At 38.5% G+C, this 16,344-nt stretch overlaps 1 protein-coding gene and 1 long non-coding RNA gene across 2 annotated transcripts in view; one reads left to right on the plus strand and one right to left on the minus strand.

Annotated features, from left to right (window-relative positions):
• Positions 1-11,895, plus strand: part of GNA13 (G protein subunit alpha 13) — a 31,307-nt gene extending 19,412 nt beyond the window's left edge. The window contains exons 3-4 of the mRNA XM_081849988.1: positions 5,334-5,384; positions 7,587-11,895. Coding sequence (XP_081706114.1) covers positions 5,334-5,384; positions 7,587-8,162 — 627 coding nt within the window. The 3' untranslated portion in view covers positions 8,163-11,895. The remainder of the gene's footprint in view (positions 1-5,333; positions 5,385-7,586) is intronic.
• On the minus strand, positions 5,421-6,838 carry LOC309335164. Its single transcript, XR_014153413.1, has 2 exons — positions 6,286-6,838; positions 5,421-5,649 (listed from the first exon to the last, which is right to left on the minus strand). It is a non-coding gene; the product is annotated as an uncharacterized lncRNA (long non-coding RNA).
• Positions 11,896-16,344: the final 4,449 nt, after the last annotated feature.

Here is a 16,344-nt window from a genome sequence, read left to right on the forward strand (position 1 = left end):
TCCAGAGCCAATTGCTCAGGTCTCTCAGGTAGGCATCTTAAGTACTCTTTGCATTTGAAGAGGATGGAACAGCTTGACTTGGAGAAGTGGTGGTACTAGGAGACCAAGGTCGGGTGTGACAAGTAACACATGTTGCATTGGGCAACTTAATTGTGCACTTAAGTTGCAAGGGATCTTTTCTCAGAAGCCTTTTTGGATATTCAGCTCTCCCATTTGTGAATAATTCTGATTGCCTCGCCTGCACATTGGTTTATAGTGCATAGATAGTTACTGCTGTTGCCTGTTTGCAAACTGAAACTGGATTCTATGACTAATTTGCCAGATGTCTGACTCAGATGGAAATAGGCTAGGCTTCTGTAAATGAATACAATATTTAAGGAGAAAATACTGATTTTGCTTTGGATGTGTCATCAAGTTCTAGGTTAAGTATTTCCTTTCTCACAGTTCATCATAAACCAGCACTTGTCTAACTGTACTAAAATGTTTGCTTAAACTTTCTTCAGTTGATCACAAGACTACGAGGAGAACCACATGCTATCTAAATACAGCCCCTCTGAAAACGGAATACTTGCTGTTTATGAATCAGTGTATTTAACAGTGAGCATCTGTAGATTACTCAGATCTTTCAGTTGGAAAAAAAGACCAGGCTTTGTAGCTGAGTTTGGCCCTGGATAATGCTGATGAATTCAACAAGAGAGTAGATGTTCCATGAGCATTCAGAGACACTGGCTGAAGGCCAGCAAAATGACAGAAGGCCTTTTTTAACTTTGTACACCAGTGATGTTGTTAAGCTTCTTTGCCATCCTAGTGTACAGAAATCCATACAATGTTCAGTTACAGGGTAGGGTTGGAGGATCTCTATTTGTAACCCTGTGGAAACATCCAAGCTCAAATATCGGTGGTCACAAGTCTGTTAGATTTAGAGAGTTAACACTTGGTTACTGATAGCTTCTGACTGTATAAGGAAATGAATGGCATGCATGTGTGTTTGAAATTGCTTGTGATTTTCTCATATTTTTATACTTTTCATCTTGACATGTTCTGTGATGGTTTTAAATGGGATATTCTAGTGCTCTATGCCCAATTTGAGTGTAGCCTCTCCTTCATATATTTTGGGCATCATATGCCGATATTAACACCTTAAATTGGGCTCAAAAGCAAATTCACAACCAATGCAGATTTCTGGACTAGTGTAATACATGTCTGGTCAGAGCTGGCCGTTAGCAGCTTCGTTGTGCATTCTGCACAAGCTGCAGCCTCCAAATACTCTTCACGAGCAGCCCTACGTAGAGTGCATTGCAATAGTTAAGTCTGATATTCAATAAAATACACAGTGGATTTGCACAAAAACCTGGAAGAGCAAGTGCTTTGGCATTCTCCTGAAATTTTGATGCATCTCTAGGTGAAAGAAAAGGGGGAAACAAAGATACACTGTGGAGCGGGAGTTGTAAATGGGGATGACAGAAACGAAACAAGGAAAGATACTTGCTGTATCTTGGCGACTTCTTAACAGAAATGTTTGAGATTTCATATGAGTACGGCATTCAGCACTTAGGTGCTCTATTTCATAGTTTGGGCAAGTAGTCTGGATTTTATCGACATCTAGAACAAATGGCTGTCATCTTAAATTTCAGGTAAAATACTATTTATTCATTTGCTTAGGGGAAAGCAAAATTCACATTTGGCACCCCAAAGTACATAAAATACAACCTTCAGAACTAGCTTGTCTCAGCCTACAAACAATAACATTACTTATTTGGTGAGTACTGTAAAAGTTTTCCCTAAGTTAGCAAAACCTTGTCAGACAATACTATAGGCTTGCAAGTTTGTCTAAATTGTTCTGTATTTTTTGCTGGTACAACATGGTTTGCTATGTGGTTGAAAAATTCATCATTTAATGCTATCCTTGGTTATAAGAAACCTCAGTGCAGTTTCCTCTTTCACCACAGAGTTCTTTTTGACCTCAAGCAAATTACCGAGTGATTGATCTCTTCCTCTTTAAAGGTGCAGATGAAATTATAGCGCAATCTATAATTTAGGAATCATTAAAAGCATAGTCTAGGAATGATTAAAAACATAGCCGTGCACATATCTACTAAAAAGTAAGTTCCACTGAGTTCATTGGGATTTGCTACCAGGTAAGTGTGTTCAGAATAACAACAGAAGAGGGTTAACCTCTGTAAAATGAAGGGATAGACATAGACATGAATGGTGAACTGTAAACTTACTCTGATCCTGAATGCCACAATATATGTCATGGAAATTTCTGGACAGTGGATCAGTTGTTGTTTAGTCGTGTCTGACTCTTCGTAACCCCATGGACCAGAGCACGGCAGGCACTCCTGTCTTCCACTGCCTCCCGCAGTTTGGTCAAACTCATGTTCGTAGCTTTGAGAACACAGTCCAACCATCTCGTCCTCTGTCATCCCCTTCTCCTTGTGCCCTCATTCTTTCCCAACATCAGGGTCTTTTCCAGAGAGTCTTCTCTTCTCATGAGGTGGCCAGAGTATTGGAGCCTCAGCTTTAGGATCTGTCCTACCAGTGAGCACTCAGGGCTGATTTCCTTCAGAATGGAGAGGTCTGATCTTCTTGCAGTCCATGGGACTCTCAAGAGTCTCCTCCAGCACCATAATTCAAAAGCATCAATTCTTTGGCAATCAGCCTTCTTTATGGTCCAGCTCTCACTTCCATATATCACTACTGGGGATCTGGGAATGAATTCATCATATGTTACCTGCACAGTGGATAACCCCTTAGAATAAGCACAGATTTGAGAAAGTGAAATGCAAGCAAGCAAGCACACTGTATTTCTCAATAAATGATTCTGAATGAGTACTGTAACATCTATAATCCTAAATGTTTTATTGTGGCAACAGTTTGCTTCCACTGGATACATCAGGTATCCTGGTAAAGTGGCCAGTACACATTAATATAGATTTAAAGCCTAATAAAACAGGATGTGAGATTACAGCATGTACCCCTGATTAAAATAACTCTCAGATTGAAAGATGGTGAAGAACGACGGAAGTTCATGCAATTCGTGAATGGACACTGAGAAGATTCCAGGAGATGTGCTGAGTGCTGCCTTGCTGCACCATACTAGTTGTATTTATGATTTCTTCTCCCTCCCCACTGCTAAGTGTTATATGACGCAATTGCAATTATACAGTGCTGTGCAGAACAACGTAGAAGTAAAGCTGAGTGTCATCAGTGCAGTGATGACACTTCAACCTCATACCTCTGCATGACTTTCCCCAACAGTTTGGAAGCCAAGATTTATTCCACATATTCTCTGGGTCAAAGATGCATGTGAGCCTCAGGTTTGTCCCATATCTACCCTGTATGTAGTTTATGCAAAGTGAAAACATGTCCTTGGCTGGAACTTCGTTTTCTATGAGATTCTATGAGTAACCATTGCATACTTTTCACATTGGCAAACAGGAGTGCTTCGTGCAACACAAGTCTGGTAGGAAATTTACATTAGCACGATTGTTGTGACACAAGATTTCTCAAGCTAAATCCCACTTCATTAGGTGCAAGAAATGTGATCCTGAGTCAGGAGACTGGTTACAGGAAAGATAAAATTCATTAGTGAGGCCAAATCGTCGTGAAATGTGAGATATATGCAAGAGGCCATTCACATTGGCAGTGATCGATGGCGATGATAACTGTACACATAAGATGGAAAAGGAGAGAAAGTGAGAGGGGCGACAGTGTGGGAGAAAGGGAACAGAGAAAAGGGAGTGGCTAAAAGAGGGAAAGAGGATCTTTGAAAATCTTCCAATTGAGGATAAACATTTATACATCTAATAGAGTGCATGTTTACACCACAGTAAATCTTCATGCTTACAGTTCCTCAAGATTCTTTTTTTACGTCAGGAGAATGACACGGTTATCCTTCCAGAATTTGTCACTGTTCACAGTGGTTATTACATGCATCAGCCCCAGGCCCTGCAGTTGCACTAAATGCAGATTTGTTTCTTATTATGAAAACCTGATTTGACCAAATTAAAATCTAAAGCCTGAAGATATGCTGTGTGCATTTTGTGCACCATAAAGGGGGCTGTGAGAAACAAGAGTGTTATGTTGATGATTTTCTTTTTATCTTTTATCTTGAGTTCAATCTTATGGACTGGAGTACTATTCTTGTGTTCTGCTTTATTGTGATGGTGTTTTAATAAATTATCTGGGCATATTTGTTTTATTGCTTTAAACTGCTCTGGGTTCTTTTTGGGGGGGAAATATGGAATAAATGTTTTTAGATTTAAAAAGAGCATGCTTGAGCGTTTTCTGAGATTTGCAGGGAAAAAGTAAACTTTGAAAAAAGAAAAAATAAGGGAACAAAAAAGCCAAACATCCAATGAGAACTGCAAATACTGGAGTGTGGAGGATACAGAGTGCAATGCTCTGCTTGGAGAGAATGGCTGCATGAAATCGTGGATAAGAGCACATATTTTAAGAGAAGTGGGGTACACTGCAGCATTTTGTTGCAGGGCATGCTGACTTATTCTAATAGCAATTGTGTTTTCTAGGAATCACACTGTGCTAGCCCCAGTACTATAGGGCACTTGTAATCTTTCTCGAACCTGCCATACATAACAAAGCATTTCACTACTTAAAGAATATTTTGTTTGAAGGATACTGAGTCAAATGATAGGCCCCCCCCCGCCCCCCGATGATGAGCCATCTCTGGCTTGTGCCAGCTATATTAACTTTCTGTATGCATGGAAAGGTAATTTGAAATGTGTGTTTTTCAAAACACTTTCTTAAAAAGATGTACTAGTTTATGGTGAACATGGCGGGAGCTATATTCCAACGTTCTCTGTTATTAGTGACTTGGCACTTCCTTGAAATTTGGGTTGCTGCTTGCTACAGCCAGTTGTATTTATTGAAATAGAATCTTATGTGCATGTAACTCATATGAATGTCAATGTATCAGTCTTCCCCCTTTAAACAGATGAGCAGCAAATTTGTGCAGGCAAATTATGCAGAAGTTCAGAAATCATTGTCACACTTGGAGTCATTTCCCCACCTTTACCTCCTTGTAAGCAGAATTTCTAAACAGTTACCTTGCACACCCTGATCCCATGTACATTGGTACCAATCCAGGAGTGTTCAGAATGCTTAAATTCCCTGGAATCAAGGTGCTTGCCCTATGATAGATTGTGGCCATTGATTTGATGCAAGTCCCACAGATCTTGGTGGCATTTGTTTTCAAGCAAGTGTGTTTAGGAATGGGGTGCAATATACCTGCTTTATCTAATTTGCATTAGATAGTTGTATTCATATATTACCTATGAAAAGCAATTAACTGTACAATTCCTTCATTTTAGGGGGAATCTGTGAAATATTTTCTGGATAACTTGGATAAACTTGGGGAACAAGTAAGTGTAACTTCATTGATTTTTAAAGCAGTCTGGTATGTTTTGAATGTTTTTATTTATTTAACAGCTTGTAACAGTTGAAAGTTAATTTATATTGCAAATTAAAAGTGAGAAAACATGCCAACAAACTGCTTATGTAGTGTTTGTGTTCAGTAGTCATTGGCGTCCTCTACTAAGCTTCCTCCATTAACTCAGAGTGCTATGGTTGATGCTAATAGTGTTTTTCGTCTGCTCAAATTGCATGTTGCCCAGTTCTTGGGCAGCTCTAAAACACAGTAAAGCGAATAACAGCGTCTTCAGGGCCACAGTTTCCATCAGGATTATAGAATTGTTTATAAGCTCCAAAGGCATACAAAAAAGGTGGAAGCTAACACAGGCCTTGGCTTAGTGTTATGAGCAAAGCAGTGCTCATGGTTTGTTTTATCTCTAAACATTAATGGGTAAGTAAGGAACAAAGCCTGACTTCTGTTTATGATTTGTTTGGAGAGAAACAAACTACCAATGCAGGTTTGCATGTTAACACTAAGCCTAGGTTTCATGGTTGTTTCTCACATCTCTAGACTGGATGGAACGATGAAGCAGGAGCAATTTGAGCAGTGTGCTTGAGCACATTGCTTATTCACGGCAAGCCATGGCTTACTGCAGGGGTAGGCAACCTAAGGCCCGGGGGCCGGATGCGGCCCAGTCGCCTTCTGAATCCGGCCTGCGGAAAGTCCGGGAATCAGCTTGTTTTTACATGAGTAGAATGTGTCCTTTTATTTAAAATGCATCTCTGGGTTATTTGTGGGGCATAGGAATTCGTTCATTTTAATTTTTTTCCAAAATATAGTCCGGCCCACCACATGGTCTGAGCGACAGTGCACGGCTGAAAAAGATTGCTGACCCCTGACTTACTGCTTACCATGAAGTGCAAATTGAGCCATAATCACTTTTCAGCTAGACAGTTCTGTTTTAGTTGAGTTGGTTAATCTTGTGTAGCGGGAGTGAGCCTGTTGAATTGGGTTTTAGGCCCCAGCAGCAGCGAAGTCGTGACAAGCGTCTTGGGAAGGAGGGAAAGCTCCCAGCATTTCTCAATCTATCTTGCCTTCACATCAAGCAGCACACGCCTTTCTTCAGCTCCCGTGTTTGTCTTCCACATTCTTCTGCTTGTTAAGCAGCATTATTCTGGGCTTAGGTGTCTGCTTCTGAAAGATAAAGATCCTAAACTTGAACGATATTATGCAGAGAAGAAATAGCATTACAAATCTGCATAGCCAAAAAGATTGAAAAGTAGCAAGCTGTGTCCTTTTCTGTCCATAAAGCTATTCTGTATTCTGTATTCTGTATTTCTTTTCTTGATTAGAACAAATCAGCTAGGATATGTTAGCATTTTAATTCTGCTTTGCAAAAAATGCTCCTGTTAGAAATCTTCAAGATGACAAGGTATAATTTGATCAATCTCCACAGGGAAGAATTATATTTTTTCATAAAATTTTTTGGAAGAAGTGCTAGATTATATTTGAATGAGTGGACATGAGATTGTAAACAAGTTGATAATTTGTTTGGAAAAAACTTTTAACGATGTAAATGGGAGCGGGAGACGTGAGGAAGTCCAAAGAAGTGATGAAATTATGTCTGTGATAGAAGTAAGACTGTTTATTATTTGTGCATTTATATTTAAAAACTTTAATAAATATTTATAAAAAAAAAAAAGAATTATATTTTTTCTCTCAAGTGCATTGCAGGGGGTTGACGTAGATGACCCTGAGGGTCCCTTCCAACTTTAAATTCTATGAATTTAAGTTTATGAGGGGCTTTATTTAATGTTCAGACACACTATTAGTTACTTAATAATATAGCTAACTTTGTAGAATGTTAGAAATTAGGTAAGTGCTTTCCTGAATGAAACACAATCATAGAAAATGGTTCCCTTCTCTTCTCTCCCTGCCCCCAATAATTTCTCTTTCTGAAACCATATATTTGTCACTGAAAACTTTTTAATCAATTAAATGAGATAAACTTAGAATGGTATCATTCTCATTATACTTTTGGCACTGTATCGTACACACAACTACTGAGTTATTTAAAAAAAAAAACATTTAGATAACAAAGGATGATAAAATCTTTTGTTTCAAACATTCCAGGGCAGTTCATTTTAATGTTCAGTACCATTCACAGCACCTTAATTAACTTTGGCTGTTTGTTTGTTTGTTTGTTTCTTAGGACTATCTTCCCTCCCAGCAAGATATTCTACTGGCACGAAGACCTACAAAAGGGATTCATGAGTATGATTTTGAGATTAAAAATGTTCCCTTCAAGATGGTTGATGTAGGTGGCCAAAGGTCAGAGCGAAAACGTTGGTTTGAATGCTTTGACAGCGTCACTTCTATATTGTTCCTGGTTTCATCGAGTGAATTCGACCAGGTACTTATGGAGGATCGACTAACAAATCGCCTTACAGAATCTCTGAACATTTTTGAAACTATAGTCAACAACCGGGTTTTCAGCAATGTCTCCATAATCCTCTTCCTAAACAAGACAGACTTACTTGAGGAAAAAGTGCAAAAAGTGAGCATCAAAGACTATTTCCCAGAGTTTGAAGGGGATCCCCACAACTTAACAGACGTCCAAAAATTCCTGGTGGATTGTTTTCGCACGAAACGCCGGGACCAGCAGCAGCAGAAGCCCTTGTACAACCACTTCACCACTGCTATTAATACAGAAAATATCCGCCTGGTATTCCGTGATGTAAAGGATACCATCCTTCATGACAACCTCAAGCAGCTCATGCTACAGTGATGCGCAGCAACAACAAAAAACTTTGATTTGTGTTAATAGTTTACAGCAGGAGTTGGAAAAAGGTTTTGTCCGACCTCACGATGTGTGGGGTAAAGCTGCTGCTGTTCCAGTTAGTTGCCAACTTCTCTCAAAATTCAGGCTTAAATCTTTTCCGCTATATCTCGTGTCTTGAAAGAGTTTTCATTTCTTAACAGACCTCAACTTTTTTAAAGCTAACTCACAAGTTTTAACCTCTTCCCTCTTCAGCCTGACAAAGCCTGTACTCCAATAACAAGTAACTTGTAGACATGCAGTTTAAAGAATTTACTTCGGAAACTTCATTAAGTTTAAAAAGCAGTTTTGGCATGTGAAAGGGCTATAGAAGAGATTTGTATAACTCTGGACTGCTCTCCAAGCTTGGCCAACCACCACCGTCAGTTCTTTGTGGCAAATAGCTCCACCCTGTCAAATAATTAAGCTGTCTTTGAAGTTTACAAATGCATTTTTGCTTCCATGCCAATATAGGATGTTCGCCAAATGGTACCAGAAAGGAGGTCCGCTAACCGGGAATTTTTTAATCAAAAAGAATCACGCAAAGGGACTTCTGATCTTAATTGGTCATTGTTAGATCATGTGGTTTGACAAAAAAATCTATGCTTTAAGTTTGGAACTAACTAGCTTAAATCGCACAGCTGTTTGCAGCTTTAGATGTCTGCCAGTTGCTGTGAATTAACTGTTTTAAGAATGTTCCTTGAGGATTGTTGTTGTTGTTCAGTTAGCTCATACATTATGGTTTGGATGATGGAGGAAACCAAGCGAGAGATTTGTTTCTGTTAAGCAGCAGCAGTGTTTATAGATGTCAGGTGCATCTATAGTGTTGACAATACTGAGAATGCACATAACTGTATTAACATACAGGACTGAATATTATATTGCTGGCCAAAAAGGCAGAAAGTGATTATCAAAAATTATAAGGGAACTGAATGATAACCTTGAAATGCCATATTGCAAGACAGTGAAATTTTAAAAGGCCTCCACTTTCCACCTCAGTTGCTGCACACCTCAATAACTCAGCCTTGTAAGCACCTCATTCACTGAAAACACAACCGTTTTGTGGAACTAACTGCCTTTTTTCATCTCAATTCTGAGGAGGCTAGTGACATTTTTGATTTCTCAGGTCTTGGTTTAAAAGCCCATATGCTACTAGTTACTCTGGATTTCCAAGTTAACTGTAAACGTAACTTTATGCTATGCTTTAAAGGGAACATCTACAAAAGCAATGGATACTTATGCCTGTTCTAACGCTTTACTCTCATAAATGTTTTAATGGTTAACATGATCAGAGATTAGCAGCACAGTTCCCCCTTTTTTTGTTACACAGGCCAAATTTGATGCATTGCTATTGTAATTCCAAAATCTTTGTGGAAGAAAGTCAGTCAGTGAAATCCATAGGTTTGAAACCAATTTAGTTTTGCTGTCTAGATCCAGGTAACTTGAGAGCTCGTGCCAATTAAGTGCTTTAATAGAACAGGCTCAGTGTGGAATAGTGAGCCTATTACAGCATCAGAAAACACTGTTAATTGATGCAGAATCCTTTAACCTAAAGTGCCTCTTAATTGCTTTACCTTGCGGTGGCCTTAACACAAATGCCAATGTTTCAGATTGTAGCCTTCTGTGGGGTGGGGACTCCATTACCAGGTTAAACTTAGCTACAGCACAGAGATGTTGCATATTTGCTAGAAAATACTAAAAATAAAAATGAAACCACCCACTCAGATATTCTGAAGTGTAACAGTATAGGTGTAGGTGTTCTGAGGATAATATTTCTCCCACTCCTGTATTCTTTCAGGAGTCAATCAAAATCAGTATGCTAAGCGCTTTTTGCTAGTCTTCTAAGTAATATATAGATAGTTAAGGGCAGTATTTGTTTTTAAATGTGTTAACAAATCATGATTTGTGTGGAAATACAAGCAAATAGGAAGAAACAAAATGGTTTCATTGGTTCAGTTTTATAATATTGCTAATGGGTATAGTTTTCAAAGTGTGTGGTGCACAAATTTTCCATTGTACTCCAGAAGAATTGCTAGAAGTGGAGAGATTTGGAGTATTTGGATTTTTTAACCAAAAGGAGACATTTGGGGGTGGGGCTGCAAATTTAATTAAGGGAACTAGGGAGGAGAGGGGTGGTCCTTTCCCCGCTGGCAGCTTTCCCACTCAGTCTCACACATACACAGCTGCTTTTCCTCCACAGCTTGGTGGTGGGGGTGTCATTTTGATAGGAAAATCGGCTAGAGGGAAAAGAGTGAAGCAGCCCCTGGCTACTCATCCGCTTAACCTTTCATGGCAACTTCAAAAAAAGTAATGGGAAAGATACACACAACTGTGTGTCATGTCTAGTTTGGTAGAACCTTACATTTTCAGATGTCACCTTCAAATACAGGGCTGGTTTGTAAGAACACTTTTTCTCAAGTGTCGCTTAACAAAATGCTTCCAAATTGCTTTTGCAAATTCCGGGATTTGTATTTAAGTAAAATTAGAGAGTAGAATTTTCATTCTAACCTCCGTGGAATAAACATGGAGTGATCTTGCATATAATATTTTAGACTGCAACAAAAATCTGAAATAAAACATTGAATGTCAAAATTCTTTTTAAAATTCAGTAGAAAAATTAAGGCAACTGATCTTTTTAAACAACAAAAAAACAGTCTTAACTTTAGCCTCATGCCTTATTTTGGAGTAGCACTGTATAAACTGCCACTTTTCAAAGCTTAAAGAACCCTCTTTTCTCAGTGAAGTACAAGATGGGACTACTGCTGCCCCACTCTCAGGCTTCTTGAAAAGTTCACTGCAGTGTGGGAGAGCAGTTTGAAGAACCCAAAAACTATAGAGGGAGACTTTGAAAACAGCCTTTGAAGACAAGGTGATGGTTGCACACTCTCAAGATGCTTTTCACTTAAACCAAATGTGATTTTCTTGTAAGATTATTTGGAAACTTATCTTAAGAAGCAGCCTAGGTTGAATCCAGACTTGGTCATATTTGGAAAATTATGGGACTCTTCCCATAATGATTTCAGTGGATCTGTTCTAAGCATGACTAAGTCCACATCCAATTCATTGGCAGCAAATTCTTGCTTGAGCCCCTGATTAGATTTTCTTTGTGCTAGAGTCAACTGCACAAAGACCAGGTTTTTTTAATAGGCCTTTTCTGGTACCACAACAAAGACATCCCTAAGACCAGACTTGTAAAGATGACACAGCATTGTAATACTGCCATTTGCAGTTTTCTTTTATCTTGTACTTGAAAGCAAATTGCCACTTACTTAAAACTGCTTTCTCATTCTTCAAGAACATTGAGAGCTTACATTCTAGAAACCTTTTCTCTAAAAATATATTTGGTAACAACCTCACATAATATTTATCTAATGAAACCAGGATTTGTATTAGCTTTGTATAAATGTGGGGTGTTTTGTGGCTTTACATTTTTTTTATATTTGTAACTTTTGTAACTTTCCAGGGACTAAGAGAATCTGCTACTTTGTAAAAAAAAAATCCCTCTTGCCTTAGTTCAGCATCAGCAATAAATTATTTCTAAAGGTCTTAAAGGCATAATTTTAAAATGGTTTGGTTACTAATAGACGAAAGCCTCTTTGAGATTTATGTTGCTCTCTGTACATACATTGCAGGTGTTCCAACTATTAATATTTGCCTTATGTAAATTACTGACGGTAAATAAACAATATACATCCTCACTGTGCATATGGAGTTTGTATCTTTGTGTATATTAGATTGAGGTTTTATAACTTGCTGGCAATGCAGCCAGATTTTGACAACTGCCTGTCTTTGAAACATTTAAAATTCTAACGTATGTGGAACTTAATTGTATTTTGTGGGTTTGCGTTGTCTTCTCTAGCTGCAAAGTAAGCAATTCTGTGCATTTTTGCCATTGGAAAAATAAGTGCCATTTTAGAGTTTTGACACACCCAAGTGTCCAAAAGTTAAGCGAAAAGTTTACTAAACATTGAATCTCATCCCGTGTTGAAATACAGAATTTTGGTGTAATTTGGAATTTATTTGGAAGAGGAGGAAAATAGTGGGAAGAGTAGAAGCATAGAGAGTAAAGTGTGGGCTTGCCAAGGCTGGAATGTTGAAAAGAATTCTGATTGTATTAGTCCTAAGTTTTATATTCTGCAGTCCAAGGCATTTTGACTACTAACTCCATTATTTCACTTTTCACATTATGTCACTAGCAGTACAGTCCTAACCTTGATAACTTGCAAGTAATTCCTATTTAAGTTTTATTCTACATAGGATTGAAGCATGTAGTAGTTATTCTCAGACATGTGCTGGTGTCACGTTGCCCAAAACAAACAAGTATTTAGAAGCAGAGCTTGATCCTTGCCTATAAAAGGAAAACTTTCAGATGGCAGTCGGCACAATAGTATTAGCATGTTGACTTAGCAGAGTAATAGAGCTACTTAGAAACCAATAGGTCAGTGTTAGGAAAGAGCTTTATGGTCTCCATTTACGGGATACATCCATGTGACTTGATTTGAAGTTCGTTCTTTTCCCCAAGAAGCCCTCTACGTGTTGAGTGAAATTTCTCAAGCCTCCCTTCCTCTGAAAGTAGTTTTAAGGTTGCACAATGAGCAGAAAAAAGTGGAAGAGCACTCCTTTTGTGACGTTTTGCTAAACACTCACTGAGTGGCCTCATTGTGGTAGTGCATTCCTAATTCCGGTCAGGATTATCAGAGCTGAAATGAAGTTTCAACGTGTGTGTGTGCTTCTTTTAATTCATACCTCTTCTATACACAGTCCAAGATGGCATTTGTTGTTGTTTAGTCGTTTAGTTGTGTCCAACTCTTCGTGACCCCATGGACCAGAGCGCGCCAGGCACTCCTGTCTCCCACTGCCTCCCGCAGTTTGGTCAAAATCATGCTGGTAGCTTCGAGAACACTATCCAACCATCTCGTCCTCCATCGTCCCCTTCTCCTTGTGCCCTCCATCTTTCCCAACATCAGGGTCTTTTCCAGGGAGTCTTCTCTTCTCATGAGGAGGCCAAAGTATTGGAGTCTCAGCTTCAGGCCTGTTGTCTTCAGGCCCATGGAGTTTTCTTGGCAGGGATACTGGAGTAGTTTGCCGGTTCCTGCTCCAGGTGGATCACGTTTGGTCAAAACTCTCCACTACGACCTGTCCATCTTGGGTGCCCTGCACGGCATAGTTCATAGCTTCTCAGAGTTATTCAAGCCCCTTCGCCACGGCGAGGCAGTGATCCATGAAGGGGTAGATGACATTTAAACATTCGTAAATCTAGAAAATAAATGATCTGTGTAGTGTTTTGGACATGCAATAGTGTGGAATTAACACAACCAGCCAAATCATTCCGAATTCAAATATGGGTGGCAGAGGCAAAAGGAAGGAAAGAAGTGTCCATTTTTCCTTGTGTGCAGTCGCAAGAAAAGCCCGCTGGATCAGGCCAGTGGCCCATCTGGTCCAGCATCTTGTTCTCACAATGGCCAACCAAATGTCTATGAGAAACCTGCAAGCAGGAACTGAGTGCAAGAGCACTCTCCCTGCGTGTAGTTTCCAGCAACTGGCATTTAGAAGAATACAGCCTCCAACCACAGGAGTCCTTTTTACCCAGACATAACCTCATTAGGAATTACAGAAGTGCACTTTAGTTTTCCAGCTACCCTAGGCTAAAGCAATTGAGACATTTTGGCTGCACCCAATGAGTGTGCCTCCACTGATATTAAGGCTCTTTGATGCAGCAGCGCCTTGTCAGTGGAATAGGTATTGAGGTGATATTCCTATATCATGTGTCATGCTGCTCTGAAGGGTTGGGCAGATTTGTAAAGATGGCAAAATCATTTAAAACCACATTGATCCCTGTTCTGGTGATGCAAAACTTAACTGGATATTTATATTGTCTTTCAGGGCCATAAAACACCTTGAGGGGTGTCTGACATCACGGTAGGGCTGTGGTTCAGTTGCAGAGCACCTATTCCTGACATCTCCAGGTGGGGCTGGGAAAGACCTGTCTGAAATCCTGGAGAGGTGCTGCATATCATTAGAAAATACTGAGCTAAGGGGGGAGGGGAATTTGGGGTGGTAAAAACCTGGGATTTGGAACTGAAATATTATGATTTTAGATTTAATATTTAAAAAAAAAAAAAAGATGAGTTTGTGGGAGAGAAACTAGGCCGACCTTGGAGAATAGATCCAATATGGGAAAGGGAACATGTAAAATTATGATAAGTTAAAAAGGGGGAAAAGATAAATTGGAAGGAAAGAATTGAATAATTTTTAAGAGATCTAATAAATAATTTGCTGAGCTATGTAGTGAAAATGGAAGGTGGGCAGGGGAGTGCGGGGAAGTCATTGAAAGAAGGAGATGAAAATTTGGTTGTGTTTTGTTTTGTTTTGTGTTTGTTTTACCTTTGTTTTGATTTTTTTTTATGTAAGTTTGTTTTTGTCTTTAAAATTGAAAATTGAATAAAAATTATTTAAAAAAAAAAAAAAGAAAATACTGAGCTAAATTGATTTGTAAAAACCTGTTGCCTTTGTTCTATCTACTGGAGCACAGGGACAGATTTGGAAGCCTTTTAGCTATTCGTCCAAACACAGCTCCAACCTAGTTAAGAGGCAGAAGGAACACCAGTAAATATAAACTTTACAAAACTAGTAAGGGTCTTAGGTGGCGATTTTCAGATGGTGTTGCTTGCTTTTCTATCTATATGCCAGTATCAAGCACGTCTGCTCACTTTTTAAACTTTAAAAACAAGGTTTGATATTTAATTTTGATTCTCCCCTCTACTAAAAAAAAGAACATTATTACCCCTATTTTCTGTTTCCTTGTTCCCTGAACACATTCTACTTCACTATTTCCTCTGATGTATGCATTCAAGACTTTGCTGGTACAGTTCATTCTTTTATCTCCAGGAATTACAGAAAGTAAATGTATCTAAAATGTGCAAAAGGCAAAAGCACATTTCTTCATTTTATTTATTTACTTTAAAGTGAAATGTTACTGTGATAAAATCTTCCCCTCTCTGAGTATGTGTCACAGGAAATATTTTTTTAAAAAAAGAAAGGCTTCTCTATAATACACACAGAACATGTTTCTGAGCACATCAAATATTTGATTCAATTGTATCATCACAGTATTGCATTAAAAAAATTTTTTGCATGCGGTACTGCTGTTAGAAATAAACATTGTTGTCCTGATTTCCTAATAGCAGAACTTAAAATTTAAAAATATTCTCAAAAAATATGGCTACTTAATTTACATTAAATTTGAGTTTACTATAAAGTTTTAGAGAATTCTGTAAAAAAGAAAAATGGAGTACTCTTGCGTACTCTTTTGTCTTGCAATGTTTGAAAATGGGGTTGACACAAAATATCCTATAGATCCAGTGTAATCTAATTACTTAGCCCAATAAACTGACACTGGCACACCTAGAAATACAATATGCTATTTAGACTATAGTGTAAGCTGCACACTCTTATGGTGAAACAGACACAGTATTGCTGTTGGGGTGTGTCTAAGCAAGAGGATTTTGTATCTTCTGCTACAGGAAATCAGATAAGGAAGTGGCGTTCATTTGTACAAAAGCTTGTACCTCCTCAGTAAAACCCTTTGCACAATTGGACTGGACAGAAGTGTGTCTCTGCAGTTGTTTCTCTTTCATTCATTACACAAACCTTTTTTAAAAAATTGCTTAATTCAGAACATTATGCTAACACCAAACTAATTTTTTTTGTAGAAGCTAAACTTGGCTTTGCTATCTCAGAATCTACCTATTTGACAATTGTTTCTCAATATCCCATCTGTAGTTTTTCAGTGTACCATCATAAATATTTAGGATATGTTGCTGAAATTCTATTTTTTTAATAGAAGAAAAGCTAAAGCCCAAATTTGATGGATTGGTTCATATATGTGGGAACTGCACATGCTGCAATGTGTATCTATACAGTGGAGAACAAAGCTGGGATGCAACAAGAATATATATAATAAAGTGGAAATGACATTGAAAGGTTTACCGATGATAAAGTGTAGCTTCTTTCTTCCTGAATAAGGTAAGACCCATCCCAGAGCATCAATTCATTCACACACTCTTATTAACTTCTGTACAATCTTGCAGCTGGGACAACAGGAAATAGCTATTTTTCATTTAGTACACACCCTTCCCCAGCATTGCCCTAT

This window comes from Podarcis erhardii (genome assembly GCF_964252035.2).
Source record: "Podarcis erhardii genome assembly, chromosome: 2".
Taxonomy (NCBI): domain Eukaryota; kingdom Metazoa; phylum Chordata; class Lepidosauria; order Squamata; family Lacertidae; genus Podarcis; species Podarcis erhardii.